This window comes from Phaenicophaeus curvirostris, chromosome 16 (genome assembly GCF_032191515.1).
Source record: "Phaenicophaeus curvirostris isolate KB17595 chromosome 16, BPBGC_Pcur_1.0, whole genome shotgun sequence".
In the NCBI taxonomy this organism is placed as follows: Eukaryota; Metazoa; Chordata; class Aves; order Cuculiformes; family Cuculidae; genus Phaenicophaeus; species Phaenicophaeus curvirostris.
The window spans coordinates 3,342,617-3,366,116 of NC_091407.1; the positions used below are offsets into that span (position 1 = coordinate 3,342,617).

General features: G+C 36.2%; 1 protein-coding gene across 4 annotated transcripts in view; it reads left to right on the top strand.

The window, feature by feature from the left end:
- The window catches only part of TRRAP (transformation/transcription domain associated protein), a 76,901-nt gene that overhangs the window by 30,834 nt on the left and 22,567 nt on the right, over positions 1-23,500 (top strand). For 2 of the 4 annotated variants that reach the window (XM_069870550.1, XM_069870551.1), the window contains exons 39-59: positions 499-657; positions 741-875; positions 1,055-1,165; positions 1,888-2,034; positions 2,558-2,771; positions 3,453-3,578; positions 4,314-4,460; positions 5,528-5,730; positions 6,405-6,526; positions 7,544-7,757; positions 8,755-8,934; positions 9,288-9,434; positions 10,158-10,277; positions 10,578-10,865; positions 11,735-11,872; positions 12,213-12,325; positions 12,821-12,956; positions 16,864-17,055; positions 21,323-21,551; positions 21,769-22,034; positions 22,806-22,906. In XM_069870550.1, the coding sequence (XP_069726651.1) occupies positions 499-657; positions 741-875; positions 1,055-1,165; positions 1,888-2,034; positions 2,558-2,771; positions 3,453-3,578; positions 4,314-4,460; positions 5,528-5,730; positions 6,405-6,526; positions 7,544-7,757; positions 8,755-8,934; positions 9,288-9,434; positions 10,158-10,277; positions 10,578-10,865; positions 11,735-11,872; positions 12,213-12,325; positions 12,821-12,956; positions 16,864-17,055; positions 21,323-21,551; positions 21,769-22,034; positions 22,806-22,906 (3,488 nt within the window). The remainder of the gene's footprint in view (positions 1-498; positions 658-740; positions 876-1,054; positions 1,166-1,887; positions 2,035-2,557; positions 2,772-3,452; positions 3,579-4,313; positions 4,461-5,527; positions 5,731-6,404; positions 6,527-7,543; positions 7,758-8,754; positions 8,935-9,287; positions 9,435-10,157; positions 10,278-10,577; positions 10,866-11,734; positions 11,873-12,212; positions 12,326-12,820; positions 12,957-16,863; positions 17,056-21,322; positions 21,552-21,768; positions 22,035-22,805; positions 22,907-23,500) is intronic. The other 2 variants (XM_069870553.1, XM_069870554.1) reach the window with 1 other exon arrangement.

Genomic DNA, 23,500 nt, shown 5'->3' on the forward strand with positions numbered 1-23,500 from the left:
CTTTTTATCTCCAGCTAATGTATGTTGGGAAACCTTAAACAAGTGGGGCAATACTGCAGAAAGTCAGTATGGGAGCATTTTTGGAAACGTGTTAAAATATGACCCAAAGTGACAACTAGCCAATGTGCATTTAAGTCACTTTTCAGGAATTGATGCCTCAGTGCTTTTTGAAAAAAAAATGAGTGTGTTCCAATGTGAGTTGTATCTCTCTAAAAGCATTGGGAAAAAATGGAATGTTTGGTCCTTAAGAAAGATTGTGTATCTCCAAAAGAACATTTTCATTTCATGAAATTGATAGTCGCTACGGAAAATAGTAACCAAAATCTTATTTTCAGTGTACCAGTTACTTTTCTGTATTAGAAAATTTGGACACGGTGCAGGTTTAGTAAACTTCGGGATTAAAGACTATTTTACCATTTTACTTTATTTCAACTCTGTGGGTTTTGTGTAGTATTTTATTGGTTAATAGCTAACATGACTGTGAAACCATCTTTTCAGGTTTATTATCCAGTGAGACATCACTTGGTTCAGCATATGGTTAGTGCCATGCAGAGACTGGGCTTCACTCCCAGTGTTACAATAGAACAAAGAAAATTAGCTGTGGATCTTGCTGAAGTAGTTATTAAATGGGAATTGCAAAGAATTAAAGACCAGCAGGTAGGAATTCTAAATAAACTGGTAAAAATGGAACTGTTATGCAGTTAAATGCTTTTTTAACGTGCATGTTGCTGGTATTGCAGCCAGATTCAGATATCGATTCTGGTGGAAGTGGAGAAGGATCAAGTTCTGCCTCATCTGCTGTTAAAAGAGGATTGTCTGTTGATTCTGGCCAAGAAGTAAAACGATTCAGGACAGCTACAGGAGCAATAAGTGCTGTAAGAAAACCAGGTTTATCTCAGAGACTCTGAAATTATAACCTGCACTGACTAAGCAGTCTAGCGTACTCGCAACTCTCTGAAGTGAAGTTTATACTTGTGGAAATATCTTAAGTCTCTTCTGCTTGTTGTTACCCTACTTCGATGTTGCTTATAGCTTTTGTTTTGTATGTATGCAGGTATTTGGACGTAGCCAATCCTTGCCAGGAGCTGATGCGCTTCTTTCCAAGCCAATTGACAAGCAGCATACAGATACAGTTGTGAATTTCTTGATTAGAATTGCTTGCCAGGTAATGTGTTTTTTCTGATATGCAAATACCAATGAAGCACAAAAGCCAGAAACCCCTCTTTTCATAAGAATCATTTTATGTTTCGATTATTTTTACCCCAAGACTGAACAATATCTAGGGAGTTTATTTAGGGAAAGGCTATGTCAATTACATTGTACGGATAACAGTTGTAATCATGTTTTCAAGATGGAATACATGGTTTTACTTCATTAGCGTATAGACCTAAAGCTTTTCAGCAAGTTTTGTTAAGAACCAACTTCTCTAGAGTGAGGAAAATTAGCTGGGTGTAGCTTAAAGCTGCTGGATTTTATAGCTTCTGCAGCAGAATGTTACTTAACATTGGTTTTTATACTGTACAGCCTATTGCACAGAACATATGTGCTCTTGAAGTATAAAGATAATACAGATACCTTGCAAACAGAAAAGATTAACAATCTCAAGCATGTCTAGAGCTGTAGCAGTAATGCATGGGATTAAACTTCTTAAAATATACCTTCAGTGGGTGACTTGGGGTGATTAGCTAACATTTTAGATACGAATTTGGACATTTACTATTATTTCTGAGCTTTTTATGCCATCAAATACTTTGGGGCTATACAGATAAAACTACTTAAGCTCATCCATTTCAGAAATGAGAAATTACATGCTTGCTTGGAATGCGTAATAAATTAATGAGTTAGTTACAAAAGGATGTAATTTTGTTAACTCTGATTAATTGCTAGGTAAATGACAACTCAAACACTGCTGGATCTCCTGGGGAGCTGCTGTCTCGCCGCTGTGTCAACCTTCTGAAAACAGCTTTACGACCAGACATGTGGCCGAAATCGGAACTGAAGTTGCAGTGGTTTGATAAGCTGCTAATGACTGTGGTAGGTCATGTTCTAGTCCTGTAGGTCTTTAGGTTTCACTGGCACTTATGTTGATTGAACACTGTGATATCTGGATATTGATCCATATGAACATAAGGAAAAACTTCTTTAAGTGTGACAGAGCGCTGGAACAGGCTGCTTGGGGAGGCTGTGGAATCTCCTTCTCTAGAATATGCTGTTGTAGCCCTTTACTTGAAGGCCTCTCTCTTAAAGATGATGACAAAGATTAAACATTATCCTTTGTCAAAAGTGTTTTTAACCAACAAGGTTGTGGGCAACTTTCCAAACTGAGGACCACAAAAAACATCAGAAGGAGCACACTGCGAATGCTTAAGTAACATTTTTGATTTTGAAGATTTTATAGCACCTTGTATTTTAAAGTTTTATATTGCATGACTTATCCAAGAGAATGATGTGGAACATTGCTGGTGCGGAAACCTCAACCTTATTACAGGTCTTCAGTAGAGTACACCTGGACTTCCATTTCCTCCACTCACTGCCTTTTTGTATGTTCTCTCTTTAGGAGCAACCCAATCAGGCCAACTTTGCCAATATTTGCACTGGCTTAGAGGTCTTAAGTTTCCTGTTAACTGTACTGCAACCCCCTGCTATCCTTAGCAGCTTCAAACCCCTGCAACGAGGTGTAGCAGCTTGTATGACTTGTGGAAACACCAAGGTTCTGAGAGCAGTCCACAGTTTGCTTTCTCGCTTGATGGGCATTTTCCCCACAGAACCAAGTATGTGGCATTTTCTTCCTCCTTTTATCCTTTATTGCTGCATAACTTAAGTGATTAAGGGTGGGGTAAAGACTCCCGTTGGAATGCATTTGTATTTGTTTTACGATTCCTGCATTTAATGGTCCATTTTAGCTCGCACTTTCAACCTCTCTTTAAAAAAAGAAAAGCTGAAATAAGTAATCATGTGGAATACATCATTATCCATTGGCATAAAAACTTAATAACCTGTGGCTGTCATAACTCTGGTTCAAGAAATGCATGCTATAAATTTCATGTATTTTTTGCAATGATAATATTTCAGCTTCAGAAGTGCAATTTTTTAGTTGTTAAGGTTTGCTGTTTTACTAAAAAAAAAGAAAGGAGGGAGTGTAAAAAGAAAGACAATAAGTCATATACTGTGTCATAGTATAAACTAATAATTTTTCCTAAATAAACCCCCTAGTAATCTAAGACTTCTCATCAAAATGAGTTACTTAGACTAGTGGTACACTATTATAGGAGACATAGTGGTTGTATAATAAAGAGGTTTATATAAATGAGATATCTGCTTGTGCTTCCTTGGTTTATTAGCACGATAAAGCTCTGGTGATGGTATAGAGGACAATATTCACAGCATAACTGTCCCTTGCCTGTTCTGTCACTAATGTTACTGAAATAAACAATGCTCTATAAACTCTGCAGGTACCTCAAGTGTAGCTTCAAAATATGAAGAACTGGAGTGCCTTTATGCTGCAGTTGGAAAGGTTATTTATGAAGGACTTACTAATTATGAAAAAGCTACTAATGCTAACCCTTCTCAGCTCTTCGGTAAGTTTTCCATCTCTCTAGCAGACATGTAAAGCGCCCGTTAATGAGTGTGATCTTTGTTACGAGCTTTTATTTTCCGTAAGGAAATAGAAATAAGAAGCTGTGGAAAGCATTTGGAGCTAATTTGAAATGAGCTTGGGATTTCTGTTACCTGTGAAGAAAGGACGTGGGGGGTGATTCATTGCATTCTCTCTTCTCCTGCTACCTGATTTAGGAGCAATTATTGGAAGTGGGAAGCTGTAGCTGTCCTAGAAGGAAGCCTTCTGTATGCAAAGGGCATTTTAAAATGATGCAGCATTGAGATTGAGCAAAATATAAAGTAAAAGTTACCGAAAACTTGTCACATGGAAACCCCAAAATCCTGTGGATCTTACTCTGAGATAAAATAGAATATTTCAAGGAATCTGTGTAAATGCTCTTACATGTTATTCCCGTCTACTTTCATTGTCCTCTGTCATGTGCTTATATACAGAACGTTTTGATTAATGCAAAAATAACTTTTTATTCTTAGGCTGAAGTCTAAAGTTAAAACTGAAATTTTTCCTCAAATCTCTCCAGATTTTCTAGTGTTTGTACTAAGTAGTCCCATGCCCCTTTCATGGAAAGGCAAATCACAGGTAGAAGCTGTGTTCTTTGTCCTTTCATAGAACGAGGATATCCACATTGAAAACCAATATCTTACTCAGGTCATGCTCCATATATTTTTACTTCCTGAAGCATTGTTTTTGTCCGTAGGTACTTTAATGATTCTGAAGTCTGCCTGCAGTAACAATCCCAGCTACATTGACAGATTGATTTCAGTCTTTATGCGATCTCTGCAGAAGATGGTCAGGGAGCACTTGAACCCGCAGGCTACGGCCGGAGTAGCAGAAGCAAATACAGGTATATCGTATAGTCGAAGGAAGTTAATGATTAGAAATGTTTTAAAGTATTAAAATCTCTCAATCCTAAAGGCATTCAAATGATTTTGTAGAGTTTTGTGTGCATTATCACATGTTGAAGAATACTGTGGTATCGATGATAAATATAACTGAAGTACTGAAGGATAAAAATGCACTTTGAGTTCCTATTGCCTGCCTAATATATGAATTTGAGTATTAATCTAAATATTTTAGTGAATTTTTGAGCTGTAGTGTATATAGAAATACAGAAATTCTTCAAGAGTTCATAGTTTTGAGGGGAGAGGGGCTGATTATTTTGATTATTCTGTGCTTTCAGGTTGTTTGGCTTTTTTTATTCCTCCCTGTTTGATAATATGGGAACAACATTTTGTGGAATTAACTTGTAGGAGCTGATGCCTTTGTTTTTATCTGAATATAGCATTTTTCCTGTCTCTGCAATTCTGTCTGTCATCAAATTAATTAGAACATAATTCATTGAAAAAATCAGACGTTCTTGTAGAAGAAAATTCAGTGCTAGTAAAGAGCACTGTAATTTATTAATGAATAGGCTACTGAAGAAAATGCTTTGAAAGAATTGCTACTGTTAAGCTTCCCAGCACATATTTTAATTAGGTAAATGAGAACCTTGCAAATTTTATTAACCCTGAGAAACAATTGGAAAACTATTAAACTTGGCAGATAAGCAAGTCAGGAAATTAACAAATAGGATAGGTTTGCAGCATCATGCAGTATTTCTTTCACAAGTTTAATTGCAGTTTTTCAGTAATAGGGTTTTTTAATACCTTTTGCCAAAGACTTACTGAAGTGAAACCACACAGACTTGCCTTCAGGACATTGAATGGATTTGGGTTTCTTTGGAAAGAGTCTGTCTTTATTGTTTAGGAATGGAAAAAAACAGTTCTGAAAAAATTAATACTAGGGATGTATTTCCAGGTAACAGATATTGTTGTTGCTGTTTTTAAAACTACAGTAGCTTATCTTGAACATGTTTTTACTAGGCATTTTGTAAGTTTATACACAATTCCTGTCCTTTTTTTGCATCCATAGCAGGTACAAGTGAACTGGTAATGCTGAGCCTGGATCTTGTGAAAACTCGCCTGGCTGTGATGAGCATGGAAATGAGGAAAAATTTTATACAAGCTATCCTAACATCTCTCATTGAAAAATCTACTGATGCCAAAATTCTTCGTGCAGTGGTAAAAATAGTAGAAGAGTGGGTGAAAAACAATTCCCCAATGGCAGCTAATCAGGTAAATTGAGGAGATAAAATCATTACTCTTGAATACTAAGTAACTGTAAGCCACTGCTATAATTCATCAGGTTTTGACAGTAAGGTTTGTAAGGATCTGTTAATATGTTTTGATGTCCTTGGTGAAGTTTGGAATATTTTGCATCCTTTGTGAAAGTTACTTAGCATTTTATAGGTTTGTATTAGGTGTTTGATCTCAAATGCTGTTTTTCTGAGCACTTGTTGAAATTAGAAGTTTTAAAATGTGTTTCACGTTACTGTGGATGGAGAAGTTCTTCAAGGAGGAGGATGACTAATGTTAATTTAAATTGTGTCATTCCTGTAACCTTTTGTGGCCTCAGTTTGCTGTATTTTCTCTTAAGAGTTGCATACTTGGCAGTCTATTGCTGGAAAAAAGGACCTACACTTCTTTAAAAATACCTTAGATTTTTGAAACCATTGAACAACTTAAACCTGGCTTTAGTCATGACTTTAAAATTCTCTAGTGTATATTAGAAGGACAGATGCTTGAGTTATTTTTCTTTTTAAGATCTATGACCTTATGCCAAGCTGTTTTTCAGTACTGTAGAAGTGAAAGAGGGCTTAAAGGGTGGCTAAGGCATGCTTTGAATGTGCCAGTTCTCTGTATGGTTTAAGATGAATTGACAAAATTAATCATGTCTTCTTTTAACACAGACACCTACTCTCCGAGAGAAGTCCATTTTACTAGTGAAAATGATGACTTATATTGAAAAGCGTTTTCCAGAAGACCTTGAATTAAATGCCCTGTTTTTAGACCTTGTTAACTATGTCTATAGGTAATTATAGCAATTAATCATTTATTGTAGCTTATTGCTTCATAATTTGTACCATATATGACCTTTGTAACATGCCATCAATCTTCTTAGGTCTGAATTAAGTGGTTTTTATTTTGTGGGGTTTTTGTGGGTTTTGTTTTTTTTTTTTTTACATGCAAAATGACTTTGTTTCCCTGAGACCACAGTTCCTTAGAAAGGATTTTCTTTTTGGCTCTGTTAAAATATCTCCACTGCTTCAACCTCTTCCTTTCCCAAGATACCAGGGCATCCTCGTAGCTGGTTGTATTCTAAACACCGTGGTGACAGCTGAATCGTAGAATGGTTTGGGTTGGAAGGGACCTTAAAGCCCGTCCAGTTCCAACCCCCCTGCCCTGGGCAGGGACACCTCCCACTGGATCAGGCTGCCCAAGGCCCGTCCAACCTGGCCTCGAACACTTCCAGGCAGTCTGTCTCTTCACATCTATAGTATATAAAGTTTTCTTTTGGTTTTTTTTTTTTTTTGAAATTTATTGTAAATTGTACGTTCAGGAGAATTAACTTTCCTTGCTAAATCGTCAGGTTTAGTAACATGATGAAATAATTAGAAAACTTACCTTATCAACAAATGCCAAGTATTTAATTCTGTGGTGATGATTCACATGACTTTGAGTTGCTGTTTGCTGCTTTTCTGTTTTCTGGTTGACTCTGCAAAACCCTGATGGGGACATGATGGGAGGAAGTTTTTATCAATGAATATCCTTTGCCATTTCAAACAAGGTACCAATGTGGCTGAACTTGTTTCACAGTTATGATAAAATTTTTATTCTGAGAGAGGTTTTACAGTGGTTCTCGGGCATTTTTCTAAGAAGCAGCAGTATTTTTTTTTTGCTGTTTCTCTCAAATACTGCACCTGGACGCATGCCATATCATGTGGGCTTCTACAGAATGTCACTTCTTTTGATTTTTAGTATTTTATATACAAACCTGAGAAGGCTTCTCTTTCTAATGTCTCCGTCATTTAATCTTTATTCGTTTTAGGGATGAGAATCTTTCTGGTAGTGAACTTACTGCTAAACTCGAGCCGGCATTTCTTTCGGGTTTGCGTTGTGCCCAGCCACTCATACGAGCTAAATTTTTTGAGGTTTTTGACAATTCTATGAAACGTCGTGTTTATGAGCGCCTGCTTTATGTGACCTGCTCTCAAAACTGGGAAGCAATGGGAAATCACTTTTGGATAAAACAGTGCATTGAGGTAGGGAAATGATTTGTATCAGAAATACAATTATAATTACAGAAATATGTATTATTCCCCATTTTTCTCATCTCTGTGTAAAAGCATTATTAAATTTGTGTCTTCTATTTTGTATTATCAAAGCTAAAAATAACAAGTTTGCTGTCTTAGATACTTCCAGTGGTGCTTAGAAATAAATGCAGTGTCTGAATCCTGAAATGGTGATGCTTGGAAAGTGGCTTTAATATCAGGCTTTAAAATCTATTTTCTTTGCAGGAAGCTTAATGACCAGGTTAATACTACTTAAGAAAACCCGTCTCTATTATAGGATGGTGATTACAAAAAAAAAAAGTGCAAGGGTTGTTATAGTAGATGGTTTCAAGAAAACCATTAAGGGTAGAGTGGCTGCACTGGTGGCATGACCACTGACCACTGTTAGGTGAGGTTGTGTTAAAATGAAATTGCATCTTTAATTGGTTTGTATAAGACAAAATGGGACTAAACCTGTTTGCAGTGCCTGTGAGGACAAGTTTTTACTCTGCCTTAGTACAAAGTTTTATAAGAGGATAACTTAAAACTCCTTCCAGAGACACAAAACAGCGTTGTGGGTTGGTTTGGGTTTTGTTTTTTTTTTTCCTCCTAACTTTTTTGGGAGGACTTCTGTTGTTATTGGGAGATTCTATACCCGTTAGCTTACTGAGAGCACTAAACACATGTGTTAAAAAGTGCAAAATAGAGAATTCAGGCGTAGAAGTTTCCTGTTTCTTCAGTATTTTCAGGAGAGACTTGAAAATACAGTCTTGAAAGTATGGTCATGAACTTCAGAATGGTGACAAAATGTGATCAGATTAGGATGAAAATCTATTAGTGTATTTATTGAATAAAGGTGACAAATAGACCTTAAATGTATTATTGAAACTTTTATCTTGTTTGTATGTATTAAAGCATAGTGATGTTTTCCTTGTAATAAAGTAAAATTTATATTTAACAGCTCTTCTTGCTTTTTTTCATGTCTTAGCTCCTGTTGGCAGTGTGTGAAAGAAATACTACAATTGGAACCAGCTGTCAGGGGGCTATGCTGCCCTCTATCACCAACGTTATCAACCTTGCTGACAGTCATGATAGAGCAGCATTCGCTATGGTAACCCATGTCAAACAAGAGCCTCGGGAAAGGGAAAACAGTGAATCCAAAGAAGAGGTAAGTTGCAGACATACTATAGAAAAAGAAATCTTTTTGATGGAGTATAGCTCTTCTGAGTTTGTCATCAATTAAGTTTGGAGAATGTCTTGAACATTATATGCGTAGGTTGTTCAGTGTATCTTGTGATCAATACATTGTGGTTTAACCATGTATGGGTTTCTCAGAGCTTATTCATTCATTTAGCCATTTCTTTACTATAGCACTATAACAGTGACATATCTAAACCTGAAGAGCTGGCACGAATAAATAGTGAGATGTGAAATAAGTTGATTGGAAGGGTATTTTTTATTTGTTTAAAAAGCGAAAATACTTAGAAAATACCTGCATACTTTGTGTTTATTTCTGTACAGGATGTTGAAATAGACATCGAATTGGCTCCGGGAGATCAGACCAGTACACCTAAAACCAAGGAGCTTTCTGAGAAGGACATTGGCAATCAGCTGCACATGTTGACCAACCGCCATGACAAATTTCTTGACTCTCTTCGGGAAGTGAAGGTTGGTACAGGTCGTTGGTTTCCTGACAAATCATTTTAATACTGAAATCTTACAACTGGCCTGACGCACCTTTTTTTTTTTCCTCCTTTTTTTTTTTTCATTTCACACTTCTGATTCTAGTTGATGGGTTTTTTCTCTATAGACATCTCTTGTCTGATGTAATTTCTTATTTGCATAGGGTAAAAAAATTCTTAAGCTTACATTTCTGTGCTAGTTGTTATTGTATACCTTTCCTACAAAGTTAAATTTCATTCTCTTCCACCTATTGATGTGTTTTACTGTTCATTTAAGAAAATAATGATGGCAGAGACAGGGTATAACATCAAAAACGTGTCAAGGTATAGGATCAAAAAAGTGTATTGGCATCTTATGTTTTAGCAATTGCTAGGAAGATAATTTCAACTGAAACATTGAAATATTTCTCTCAGTAATGACAGCTTTATCCAATTAACTTGATCATTCCTATTACCAAAGTTAAGAAACTTTTTTATTTCCTTCTTTTTTTTTAACCTGTTACAGTAATGAATCATTCTCAATCAACATGAAAATAGGATTAAATTCTTGTTACAGTAGTCTGTATTGTTAAAGGAAACACATTTTTGATACTTTGGTTAGAAAAGGCATTTGTATTACTGCTTAAACAACTGTGTAACTGAACTGTTTTTCCATACTATTGGTTGTAGTTTTGCCATTTATATAATTCTCTTTCTTTTTTTTCTCTAGACTGGAGCATTGCTAAGTGCCTTTGTTCAGTTATGTCATATTTCTACACCATTAGCAGAGAAGACTTGGATACAGCTTTTTTCACGACTTTGGAAAATCTTGTCTGACAGACAACAACATGTGAGAATCTTTCTCTCCTCACTTACAAATTCCTCTTTGTAAATGACTGGTGTTTCAGGAAAACGGATTTCTGATAAATTACTTGTGCACTTGATTTGAGAAGTTTGCCATTCTCTGTGCCTAGTGACTGCTGTATACCTCTATCAATACATCTTTTGAAATAAATAGGACCCTTCAATTTACAAGGAGAAAAATACACTTACCAAATGATTGTTCTCTGTATTAACAAGATTTTGAATGTAAATTCGCTAAGTGAAGAATCTGAATGAAGAGATAACTATCCTTTGTTTTTTCTTCTAGGCTCTAGCAGGTGAAATAAGCCCTTTCTTGTGCAGTGGTAGCCATCAAGTACAGCGAGATTGCCAGCCGAGTGCACTGAATTGCTTTGTTGAGGCAATGTCACAGTGTGTTCCTCCCATTCCCATCAGACCTTGTGTCCTGAAATACTTGGGTAAAACTCACAATCTCTGGTTTCGTTCTACACTGATGCTGGAACATCAAGCCTTTGAAAAAGGACTGAGCCTACAAATTAAGCCTAAACAGACAACAGAGTTTTATGAGCAGGAAAGCATAACTCCTCCTCAACAGGTAATGTTATATTAACTGAAATACCTTGTGAAATGTAAAGAGGAAAACACTGTAACAGGGTGTTAAAATAGTTCCGTAGAATCATTTCGGTTGAAAAAGGCTACTAAGATGATTGAGTTTGCTTTTTAAATTGGTGAATAAATTCCTGTCCATTCCTTAATACAGAGACAACACTGGCTACTTCTTGTCTTCCCTGCTTATCGTCCTTTTCTTTCATCTGTCACAGATGTTATCATATTTTTCTCTCTTTGTCCCTCTTTTCCACCTGCTTTTACCTCTAACCCTTTGCAGCACTGCAGAACTAAATGAAACCATTTCTGCCCTTAATTGTAAATCTTGAGTAGAAGTTTGTATTGTCTCTTTCTCCCTCAAAGGGACTGTGCTTTCCCTAATCAAATCTGTTGGTATATGACCTTAAAGAATTATTAACTTAGCAAAACTGAGTTCCCTGTAAACAGGTGCTGTTGTGTTTAATAGTCTGTCGGGTAGTTATGATCTATCTTGGCGTGTTTGTAATTGCTTGAAGAAGCTACGTATTACAGATTGTTTTTACATTAAAGACTGAGTTGGTGGCTTGTTAAACAATTTTGTTTTTTACTAACTGATCTGCTGTATTAGGGAAGATTAGCAAGAATCAATGTACAAGCCACAGGTGGTTTTGGTTTTTTTATGTAATGCAGTGTTGTTCTTCTCAGTACTTGGTTGTTACTGTTTACTCGCCTTAAAGATTTTTTAAAAGAGTTTCTATAAACATTTCTCCATTTCCATGTCTCTCTGTTTGCCATAGTGTAGAATATGTGATTTTGCTCTCTGCTGTGCTTTATGATGACAGTTTGACTGTGGAGGAATATGCGTGCTTAACATTCTAGGAAATCCTGGATTCCCTTGCTGAGCTCTATTCTTTGTTGCAAGAGGAGGATATGTGGGCTGGACTGTGGCAGAAACGCTGTAAATTCCCAGAGACAGCAACAGCCATTGCCTATGAACAACATGGCTTTTTTGAACAGGTACATTCTTGATATTAGAAACAATTTGAGTAGTTCTACTGTCAGAATGAATTTCCTGGTCAGTGAGCAAATATTGTGGATATTAATAAAAATTTCAGTCTTATTAAACAGAAAGTGCCACAGCTTCTCTGCTGGCTAATATAGGAGTTTAAGGCCATGTAATACCTAGATAAGGTGAGAATTTTGAACTGCCAAATAACAACTATATTCAGGAATGATTTTTTTTTTTTAACTTAGAATTTATAGAAGTTTTCTTTTCACTTTTTTGTTAGAAGGAAAAAATTTTGTGTTAATCTGTGTGTAGCAGATGGAAAAAGTAAATGGTTTGAATTTTTTCTAGGCCCAAGAAACTTATGAAAAAGCAATGGAAAAGGCTAAAAAAGAGCACGAACGGAACAATGCTTCTCCTTCAATCTTTCCTGAGTATCAGCTCTGGGAGGATCATTGGATTCGGTAAGACTTTAAAGCTGATGTAGAACGAGTATTTTTAACCTGCAATAGAAGTAATGTACTCTGCTAGTTTAAAACATTAGTTACGAGAATCAACTTAGCTCAGATAAAGTGAAACTTAAGGGAATAAAAAAAGCTGTTTTTTACTCCCTTAACAGACCTTTAGAAGTGATATGCTTGAAGTGTTGTAAAAATTAAATTTGCTGTTGGTGGAAACAGACTGGAGCTAAAATTTGGGGTTTTTTATATAAAATGGTTATTCTGGGAGACACAAAATGCAGCTCTTCTCTGTTCACAGATTTCTGTATTATAACTGGTAATAAAAATAACAACAAAAAAAAAATCTTCCAATCTGGATAAAACTTCTGCAGTACTTGCAAAGCTGTTCTCAGACAAACAAATATGCACATAATATTCTGATACACAACATATATAGTAATTTTTATTGAAATTTAATTTTTTTGTTAACCAAATTGAGAGTGGTTTTGATTTTCTTAGTTGCTCAAAAGAACTGAACCAGTGGGAACCTTTGACAGAATATGGCCAATCAAAAGGTCACATAAATCCTTACCTGGTACTGGAATGTGCATGGAGGGTCTCAAACTGGACTGCTATGAAGGAGGCTCTGGTGCAGGTGAGTGCGGGCTTTTTGTGCTGATGTTTAGTTTCTTTGTTAATTTTATTGATTATGTTTCTAACAAGTCAGCATTACAGTTCATTTCAGACACAGAGAACTGCTCTTTTGAAGTTTTCTTTGATGTCCTAGCTCACAGCTGGGTTTTTCGGCAATGGAAGGATGTCATTTCAACAGACAAGTTACAAACTTGGTTCTTTTTCAATCTGTTTATAAAGCTGTACTATGTAAGAAATGTAGCCAGGACAGGTGAATGACATCGTGCATGGGACTGAGTCATTAAAAAGCAATAAATGCTGCTGTGGAAGTGTGTGCCAGCAGGTATATATGGAGAAACTCAAATGGGACCCCCTCTTTGGGTATGTGGTATTATTTAAAATAATGCAATATTGGAGGGGGACATTTGAGTTGTTTCCTTCAAGTACCTTATTTAACATCCTGAGGAACTGGAAAACTTGAGTTTGGAATTTTCTGCTGTTCCAAGGTTTCCAGATAAGATAAATGCACTGATGACTCTACTGTTATAGATTAATGTGAAGTTTACAGAATCGTAAAGTAGTTTGAGTTGGAAGGGGCTTCTGGAGGTCATCTGGTCCAGTGCTCCATTCAGAGCAGGGCCCAAGTAGATCAGGTTGATTTGTTTGGTAGAATTTTAGTATCTGTTAAGAGATGCCACAGCCTTTCTGGGCAAATTGTACCTGAAGTAGCATAGCTGTGCCCTCCCTATTATATATTGTTTTAGAAACCAGCACTGTACTTAGCTTCTTTTGTTAGAAACTGTGGAACCTTGTGTGTGGCAAGTGTAGGTAGTAATCATCTTCATTTGTTAGTGGATGCTATGTATGGTTTGTTTTTTCCTGCTATTGATTTTCCTGATTCATTATGGAGTTCATTATTGTGTTCTACTTGTAATTCATTTTACTGAACAACATGCACTTGTAAAACATTTAACCTTCCCTTTGTCCTTTCCTGGGTTTCACTCATGAGACTCTGTGTATTCCGTCCTATCCATGTACTTGATGATTGAATGCTCCGTGAAGTTCTGGCTATTGCTAAACAGTTTGAATGTGGGGGGGCGAAAGAAAAAAAAAGAAAGAAAAAAAAAAAACCCCAACATTTTGAAAGATTTAAAGCTAGAAGATCTTTTTCCTTTCCAAATGTTCATAAACTTTTTGTGTGTGTGTACATGAATAAAGCTTAAATGGCTGGGGAAACATGCTGAAAATGATGCTTCATTTTCTGAAAAGGTGCAACAGAAAATACATAGGTAGATATTTTTATCTGAGAGCAAGTTTTGAGTGCAAGGAAAACGACCATATTTAGGTAACTTTCTCCTTATGAAATCTGAAAGCAGGCAATACTGGATTAAATCACAAGTGGAAAGGAACCTACTGAGGTTCATTGCGCTCCTGTTATATAGTGTGACATTACTGGAGTTGCTCTGCTAAAGATGCCAGAGTTTGGAATAAGGGGGTGAACTGCATATTTAAAATATGATTTTACTGACAAAAGTCTGAGCAGAGCCCTAGGCAGTGCTTTTTCATATCGCAAAGAGCAAGCCAGAACAGTCAGTCTCTCACTTAATGGGGGTTTATCATCAGTGCAGTCGAAATTGTGAACCAATACCTACCATCTCAAATTGACAGTTCGCTGTCTAGTCTCATAATATTTGCAAAAGATAAAATATGATTATGAAAAATGCTGAGCATGCTTTAATTCCAGTATCTTGCAGGATGAAGTTTCTGTATACAAAATATCATAACAGCATGCTTTGTTCTGACAACTTAGTCTTGCATGATAAGTGTGCTGAGTTGTGTGCCTCTCTTACTTTCTTCAAAATCAGACTGAGTATTACATTTGTGTAAATGTACTGTGTTTGTTTCTCTGTAACGCTTTCTTTTGGCAGAAGGGAAAACGGATACAACCACTATGTTTTTCTCTAAAGGCTGAACTATGGAAACAGTAAAAGTTGTTTAATTAATTAAAGGTAGTGTTGTCTTTTGATGGAACTTAAATTAAAGGTGTCCAACCATTGCAACATTTGAAATGGAATTTTTCAGTATTTGGAGTACTTATGGTTCAAATTAAATAGGTGTCTCTAAAGATGTAGTTTTTCATTTATCAGCCCCTGTCAAGCCAAATCTATAAGTAGCAAGCTGCATATGCTACACATTATCTTACAGGTTGTATTTACATTTTAATTAACTTCTTTTGTTCTTGTAACAATTGATATTATGTGTCATATTTAAGTATGCAACTTTGGTAGCTAGTTATAGAAGGAATGTTATTTGAGAAACCTTTAAAGCCTCCAATAAGAGCTGTATTGTACAATGTATTATAAACCTTGAGTGCTAACAGAATGAAATAGATCATATCTGACAGGTTCTGGTTTTGGAGGTTTGCAAGTTGAGTGGAAATGACGACTGCAAGGAACTGCTGATACACTTTAGCTGCAGTTGTGTTAAATGAGATGTTTTCAGTAGTGAGACATTTACTAAACAACCAAGGAGAAGATGCTGCTTGAAGCCATAAATGGAGCTTTTTGTGGCTCTGCTCAGATTTTTGTAAAAGTGTCAGGACATGTTTGCGTAAATATTAGGATGTGAAAGAATAATTTATTCTGTGCTGTTATACTCACTGCTCCAGTTTTATTGATATACTTTAATGTGGCTGTTTTTTATCAAGTTCCATGGTAGATTAACAAGAAAGGTCAGAAAAGATGGCAAATATGTATTAGTTTTTGTAAATCTTGGTGAAACATTTTTAATAATCTGCCTATTAAAGTCGAGCTATTAAAATAGCAAGTAGCCTTTGATAGGACTCAAGACTCATTTCCATTTGTTCAGATTGCCATTGTGTTTAATGATCCAGTAGGTAATGTAATAATGTAAGAGATTATTTTCACTGTGTAAGTATAAGGTTGCTACCTGGCAGTTTCTCTTTGTTGGCTCAGGCGTAAAAGTCGGTTGAGGATAACAGAAATAACAATCGTGTGGTTAAGATACAGACTATCAACAAGAAGATAATGCAGAGGGATTTCTGTGTTGCATATCAATTTGTAAAGGGTTTGATGTAAAGCGAGAGAGAAGTGAAAATGTCCTCGATTTAAGGCCCGCAGTGTCCGCTCGTGAGTGTTGGTTAAATGCAAGTTTGCTGCAAAGTACACACAGAATTTAGTTGCTAGGCAATTCAAGTATTTTGCCTGTTTTAGTTGCCATATCTCTATTGTTCCTGCATTTTAAGAAAACAGTGTAAAATTATTTTTTGAATTATTTTAGCCCTATGGCCTGGCTTTCCACCTCTACTCAGAAATGACTTTGTCAGAAATGGGAAGGCTAATTGTAGAGGACTTAAAAGTTATTAACTGTTTATTCTCATAAACTTATTAATGTCCCAGAGCAGGCAATTAAGAATTATAATGTGCTGACATATAGGGACAGAATCCTTTTCAGTGAGAAGTTGACATTACTTGTTGTGGAGCCCCTGAAGCGTTACAGAGGTAATACCTGTTACCTGCTGATAAGCATCTTTTGTCTTTATCCAGGGTGAATTGGTTTGCAGTGAGCTTTGTGCTCCTGCTGCAAGCCTGTTTTGAGCTCACTCAGTTGTCTCTGAGCTACACTAGAGTTGTCAGTGTAAAAATACCTGAAGAGCAGGTTGGATGCAGGCATTTCTACTCTTGTGCTGAATTCGCAGTTTATTTGCTAGCCTGCCCTTGCCAGTAACTTTGACAGCTGAAACCCCTTTAATGACAGAAATATTGATATTTTAGTCTGGTATTACAAAAATTGAGCTACATTTTAAAAAAACCCAAACCTGAGTGTTTGCTTAAGGAGACTTAAAATAACTTCAAGAAGTCTCTGAGTATGAATAATTTCTACTAGACTTTGCTCTATTTCATTTCCAGGTGGAGTTGAGTTGTCCAAAGGAGATGGCGTGGAAAGTGAACATGTACAGAGGATACTTAGCAATCTGCCATCCAGAAGAGCAACAGCTTAACTTCATTGAGCGTCTGGTAGAGATGGCAAGTAGTTTAGCCATTCGAGAATGGCGAAGGCTTCCTCACGTCGTCTCACACGTTCATACTCCCCTTCTCCAGGTAAGAATGACAAGTTTTTTATTGCCAGCTATATTCTACAGGTATAAAGACTTACAGTAACTGTGAGCATGAAATATTTTACTGTGTAGTACTGATTGGTTTTTCATAACGATGTTCTTTTTGTTAAAAGTTGTAGAATGTGTATTTCGATTCGTATTCCTTTTAAAGTTTTTATAGTCTACCTGGCTCCATTCTGTTTGTAGTATTCAGAGGCAGCTACTTAAAAATTGATCTGATGGCTCAGCTTTTGTTGTGGCTTAATACATAATGCACTGCGGTACTTGGAGATCTTGAACATTCAGCGGGTTTTGAAGTGAGGTCCGTTTCGGGTGGGTGTTTTATTGCCTTGTGTTATTTGCAGAAATGTTGAAATAACCTCCTAAGTGTTCTTTTCAGTTAAATACGTTAAGTGCGGTATGGAATTTTGTCAGTTGTAACATACTCCTATGTTCTTTATTTATTTATGGTTGGTTTTTTTAATATCTGAACTGTTAATACCCTGTAAGGGAGAAGTGTGTTTAGAAATGCTGGTGTTTCTTTGAGGAGTGGCATTCTGAACAGGCTGCACAGGTTCTGAACATCCCTGTGCCTTAAGCATTAGGGTCAAAGAACCAAAAACTATAAAAGTCTGTTGTTAGTGAAGGACTTCTCAAGCGAGCACTACTTCCTTTAGGAAAAATACCGTAGATTCTGGCTAATGTGAGCCTTAATTTTCTTTGTCATTTCTATGTTATGTTGCTAAATGTTCTGATTCACATCAGGGAAAGAAGTAGGAAGGAATCTAGTTTTTAAGTATATGATAGTTCTCACTCGACAGGGAGTTAATTGTGTACAGATTCTGCCAAGAAGTATAGTGGATTTTATTTGATAAACTAACATGTACCTCAGAGCTTCGTGCGTTGCTCTTCAGCCTTATTAGTTGTTCAGCCAGCTAGTTTGGCAAGTTCTGTTCAACATTACATTAAAATCTTATAGCGATATTGTAAAAAGAATTGCTGTTTTGGATCACATTGCTTCACAGACTGAGAGATGTTACGGGTTGGGAAGAGTGATCTCTGGTCCCATCTTCTAATCTGATCCCAGCTAAAGGAAAGAATGTGTCTTTGGTCTGTGTGGAAGGCCGTATTGCAGTAACGCTCCCTGTCTGCTTGTGAACGCGCATCGTCCAAATCCAACTGTGCTGACTGAAGATGTTACCACTTGCAACCGATTGGTTCATTTTGATTCCAGTCTGTTATAGAGGACTTGTATGAGTAGGTCAGCTGGAAGTTTTGAGTCAGGGATAACCTCTGCTAGGGGCCTTCTGCTGAACCGAGAAGGAACAGACTGCTTGAATCAAGTGGATGGAGCACAGTGGCCTTACTGGTTTGTGATCTGAAAGAGATCTATACATGTTCTGGACAAAAATGAACACAGCAAACATGAAATTTTGAGAGAAACTTGTTCTTAAGTAGGGGCAGAATTCTGGCGATGAACCAGTGAGCTGTCCTGTCCAAAATGAAGTGAGGGATAATTAATGAACCTGGGGTTACAAGAATTTTAAAAACAAACAAATGAACCCCCAGTGCCTCTCTATGTAACAAATAAATAAAACACTGGCCAGAAGTTGAGTAAAATCTAATCTTAGTTTAATTCTTTGTCAAGACAATTTAAAACAGAGGAAGAAGTTTATTACTTGGATTTCATACTGTCCTGTGAATGACTTTAAACAGCACTGATGTTCAAGTAAACTCTCACATGCCTGCTTGAATCCTTGACTTGTAAAGGATGAATAACTTTCCAGTTAGATAACCCAGTGTGTACACAGAGGATGGGCAAAGTTAATGTTTTTTGTACCATTTTTCTGCTTATTTACTTTTTTCTTAATTCTGCCATGCATTTATGGGAGAAGGTAGAACCCATTGGCTGCTTCTGAATGATAAAAGCATTTTGCTCTTGAAACAGAACACGCTATTTTGTGTTTTTGTAAAGGAGTGTGTTTGAAATAAGGAAAGTAAAAGATTACTTTTACTTTTTCTTTTTTTTCTTTAACAAAACAAGCAACCAGTAAAGTAAAAGATTACTTTCCTTTCACTCTTGCTAAACGTATTCTTAATACTTAAATAAGTATGACATATTTTAGCTCTCGAATCTTTAAATACTACAAAGCAAACAACGTACTGTTTTCCAGCATGTATTTGGATGTAAACGGGTTTTAAGATGCCGTACACCAGGTACATCTTTATTTTTGCTTGTGAGAAGTGTTATTTTGTTCACCTAACACTGACAATTCACTTTCAAGACAAGATCTGTTCAAATCCTGTGCTTTTTGTTATTCACAAATGGTCCACTTAGAACACAGAGGACTCTACTTTCTGAGTTCCATTTGACGTAACGGCTTCTGTAATTCTGTGTAAGATCAGTCATTTCATCCTGTCTCTCATGCCTGGTGGGATTCATAAGTAGCCAAATCTGCATGATCTAAGATCCCTTTACTGAAATGACTGTACCTGTGGGTAGAGCTTATACAGCAGCCCGTACCTTCGCATTTTTGTAATGCAGGTTGATTCATCAGATAAAGTGAATGAATGTGAAAGTTTTCTCCATATTGAGAGAAATTTTCAAGTAGGCAAGTGCAGTGTTTCATTTGCTTGAACTGATGCAATACTCTTAGAAGGCTTCTTGATGAAATAAATTCCTTCCTGCTAAGTTTTCAGTGGTATTTCACGTTTTCCCTCCGCTAAGACAGGCAGTATCTGCAGCATGAAAGGATTAGTACTGCTAAATAAATATTTAAATGCTTTCAGATATCAATTAAAACAGGCTTTTAAAATAATCTAATATGTATATATCCCTCATGAAGAAATGATAAATTAGTCAAAGACTGACAGAGGTACAAATGCAGCCATGAATTTGCACTGCTGTAATTACTTTCTTTTAATATCAGATAGTATGTGATTAAATACCTGTGAGAAAATTAAGTTTACCTGATGAATGGGTGTAGGATGAAGGTTAAGCTATTGTGAGAGCTGATACTGAGATGATTGTAGGAAAATATTACTTTGTTTAATTTATTTTGTTTCAAGAGATTTCACTTTATAAATTTGAACTGCTTTTTTTTTTCCCCCAAATAGTTATCTTATTTGGTTGATTAACAGTGAATACAACTGTTATCTGCCAAGAGGTAGCTTGGAGAATACTACATTGGTTTTATTGTACTACAAGTAATTAAATTCCATTAAAGTTTCGGGGCCTTCAGGTTGCTGAAGTTTTAACAAGATGTCTGCTTCCTTCAGTAGGTTTGAGACTGCTGCTGTCTTCCCTTTGTTCCTCTCATTAATTTGAGGATAGTAGGTGTCAGTGAAAGCCATCCTTAAATTAAGGAACTCGTCAGCTAAGGTCTTTGCAGACCATTTTAAAGTAACACTTCCAGGAACATGCAGATATTGTTTCTGTACATTCAAGTTTCTATTTAGAAGTCAGATCATGACCAGAGAATTTATACTAATAAGTTCTGTTAAAAATGTTTTTTTAAGGTTGAATGTAGTAAGTCCAAACGTGTGGGAGAATTTGATTCTAAACTCTGGTTTTATTTAGATATGTAGGAGGGAAATGGATGAGGGTGAAGAGAGTGTAGAGTCCAGCAAACTCTTTCCTTTGGTGTCTGTGTTTTTGTGGTTTGGGTTTTTTGTTTGTTTTTGGGGGTTGGTTGCTTGTTTTGTTAAGGAAAAAAAAGAAAAAGTAAAAGAGAAGAACACATTAAGTGTAAATCTTTCATGTCTGTTTGCAACGAAATGGTGTTGGGTCATTAAGTTTTGTCAGAATGAAGTGTTCATGAAATGAACTGCTTGGTGTTTGTACTCCATCCCTTGAGAAGAGAGGAGCCTGAAGTTTTGCAGAGACTTCTGCAAGCATATGAGAAAGTACTTTATGGCACGTTTATTTTTTAATATAATCAGTTTGTTTATCAGGACAAACAGCCCATTGGTATAAATTCTGTGCTGGTGATTCAGTGGATGAATTTAACATTTAAGTCAGTGACTGAAGTGTTGAATCAGTCTCATGAATTTTTTTTTTCCTCTATTTTGTTTGTGATTAGATTGAATAAAGGACATTCATGCAACTAATAGGCAGGTCCCTAAAACAGCATAAATCACTTGATCTTTACTTGATCATTTAAAGGTGGCATCATTCACGGAGATCTTTTTTGAGCAGTGAAATTGGCTGGCTATCCTTTATGATAATTTACTATAATTTATGATAATTTATACTGTTTAATGTTTTCTAGGCAGCACAGCAAATAATTGAACTTCAAGAAGCAGCCCAAATAAATGCAGGATTGCAACCAACTAACCTGGGGAGAAACAACAGCTTACATGATATGAAGACTGTTGTAAAGACTTGGAGGAACAGGTTACCTATTGTATCAGATGATTTATCCCACTGGAGCAGCATTTTCATGTGGAGGCAACATCATTACCAGGGTAAAACTGCCTGGTCCAGCATGCATTCATCATGTAATTTTCCAGACAACACATTGTTTGAAATAAGTCCTTGGGGTTTTTTTTATTTTAACATACGACAAAGTAGTTGATTTTGACAAGTGTTTGTTTTTATTCAGTTTCCATTTAAGTGTCTCATTATCTTAAGTCGTCATCTCACATGTATTGCTTTGTAAGATACTGCTATTTATAATATTTCATTTATGACAAACATTTTGTGTTTTGTTTCTAGCCATTGTAACTGCATATGAAAATAGCTCCCAGCATGATCCTAGTTCTAATAACGCTATGTTGGGAGTTCATGCTTCTGCATCGGCAATCATCCAATATGGAAAGATAGCTCGAAAACAAGGACTGGTCAACGTAGCTCTGGATATACTGAGTCGCATTCATACAATTCCAACTGTGCCCATCGTGGACTGCTTCCAGAAGATTCGCCAGCAAGTGAAATGCTATCTTCAGCTGGCTGGAGTCATGGGCAAAAATGAGTGTATGCAGGTACGGTAGCTTTATCTCTGAAGCAAGAACCTGGGATATTACAAGGGCCATGGGATACATTAATTTAAATAAACTGCCCATATACACAACAGGATCTGAATTTCATTGGCCGTGTTATACCATGCATATACCATGTTGTTTTAAGTAATGCTGTTAGTCAAAAGCAATCGTTGTCCTCATTGAGCCGAATTCGATGAGTGTAATAGAAATTAGACAAATAAAAAGTAAAGTTCGAAGATGCGTTTTGAAATCTTACAAGATAGATAAATGGAAGGGAGTTTGAAAACTGTATTATTTGTGATAGGAAGAAACAGTACCATTGCAAAACTAACTGAAGCTCTTAGTTTTGAGTGTCTGACACGTGAGTGATGGATGCTGGCAAACTGAGGTGAAATTGGATGTGTTAAAAGGAAAGCAAAAAACATGATTGTAGGCAAAACCCACTGACATGATTGTAAGGTCAGTAAACTGGGACCTTGATAATAATAATATAATGCAACATAATATAAATTAAAAATATAACAAAAACCCCCAAGATAGAAAAGACCAGTGATCACCTAGTGAATGTTGTCTGTAGTATCTAATAGTCTTGTGTACTCCAGTGTAAACTTAATTGTTGACAGTACACATTTTTTTAAAGTGAAAATTAAACCGTAGAAGCTCCTGCTATTTATACTTCAAGGCAGTATTTTGGCTGTTGTTTTATGGCACTTTCATCTTAATAAAACATTCCATTTTAGAAGGCTTTTCTCACTAAGGCTTATGTAACAGGGTCTTGAAGTTATTGAGTCAACCAATCTGAAGTACTTCACCAAGGAGATGACTGCTGAGTTTTATGCATTGAAGGGAATGTTCTTGGCGCAGATTAACAAGTAAGTATGTGGGCTGGAAGAGGCGCTGGTACGCATCTGAGAAAAACACAGTTGAAGTATTTCCAGACACTGTTTGAGGTGGAAAGCTTTTCCACATGTTTACACCAACCTAAAATTTGTCACAGCTGTATTAGAAAGTAAAAGTATACATGAGAGTTCCTTTGCAGTTTGAAGATGTACTTGTTGGTTGTGTTTTTAAGTGCTATAGGAAAGAACCTAGTTAAAGCAAACGTTGCACTGGTTCTTTTTTAAAAGTTCTGTATTTCAAGGGGAAATGGAAGAGGCAGGGAGAATAGGTTTGTTTAAAGCTTTGCAGCTTAAGAAACATTCTTTTTTTCCCTAGTTCTGTGAGTACTTACTTAAACAAACTGATGTCTAACTGATGTCTTGGCATAGTCGACAATAGGAAGATGCTTTAAATATGTTCTTAATGTATATATTAAGTGTAAAATTAAGGAAAAAAGTTATCTCCTTAATTCACTAAACAAGTATCTTAGCAGTCAAATTTTGTAAAAAAAAAAAAACCAACCAAAAAAACCCCCAAAAACCCCACCCCAAACAAAACAACCTTCAGGCTTCAACATCTTCTAGTAT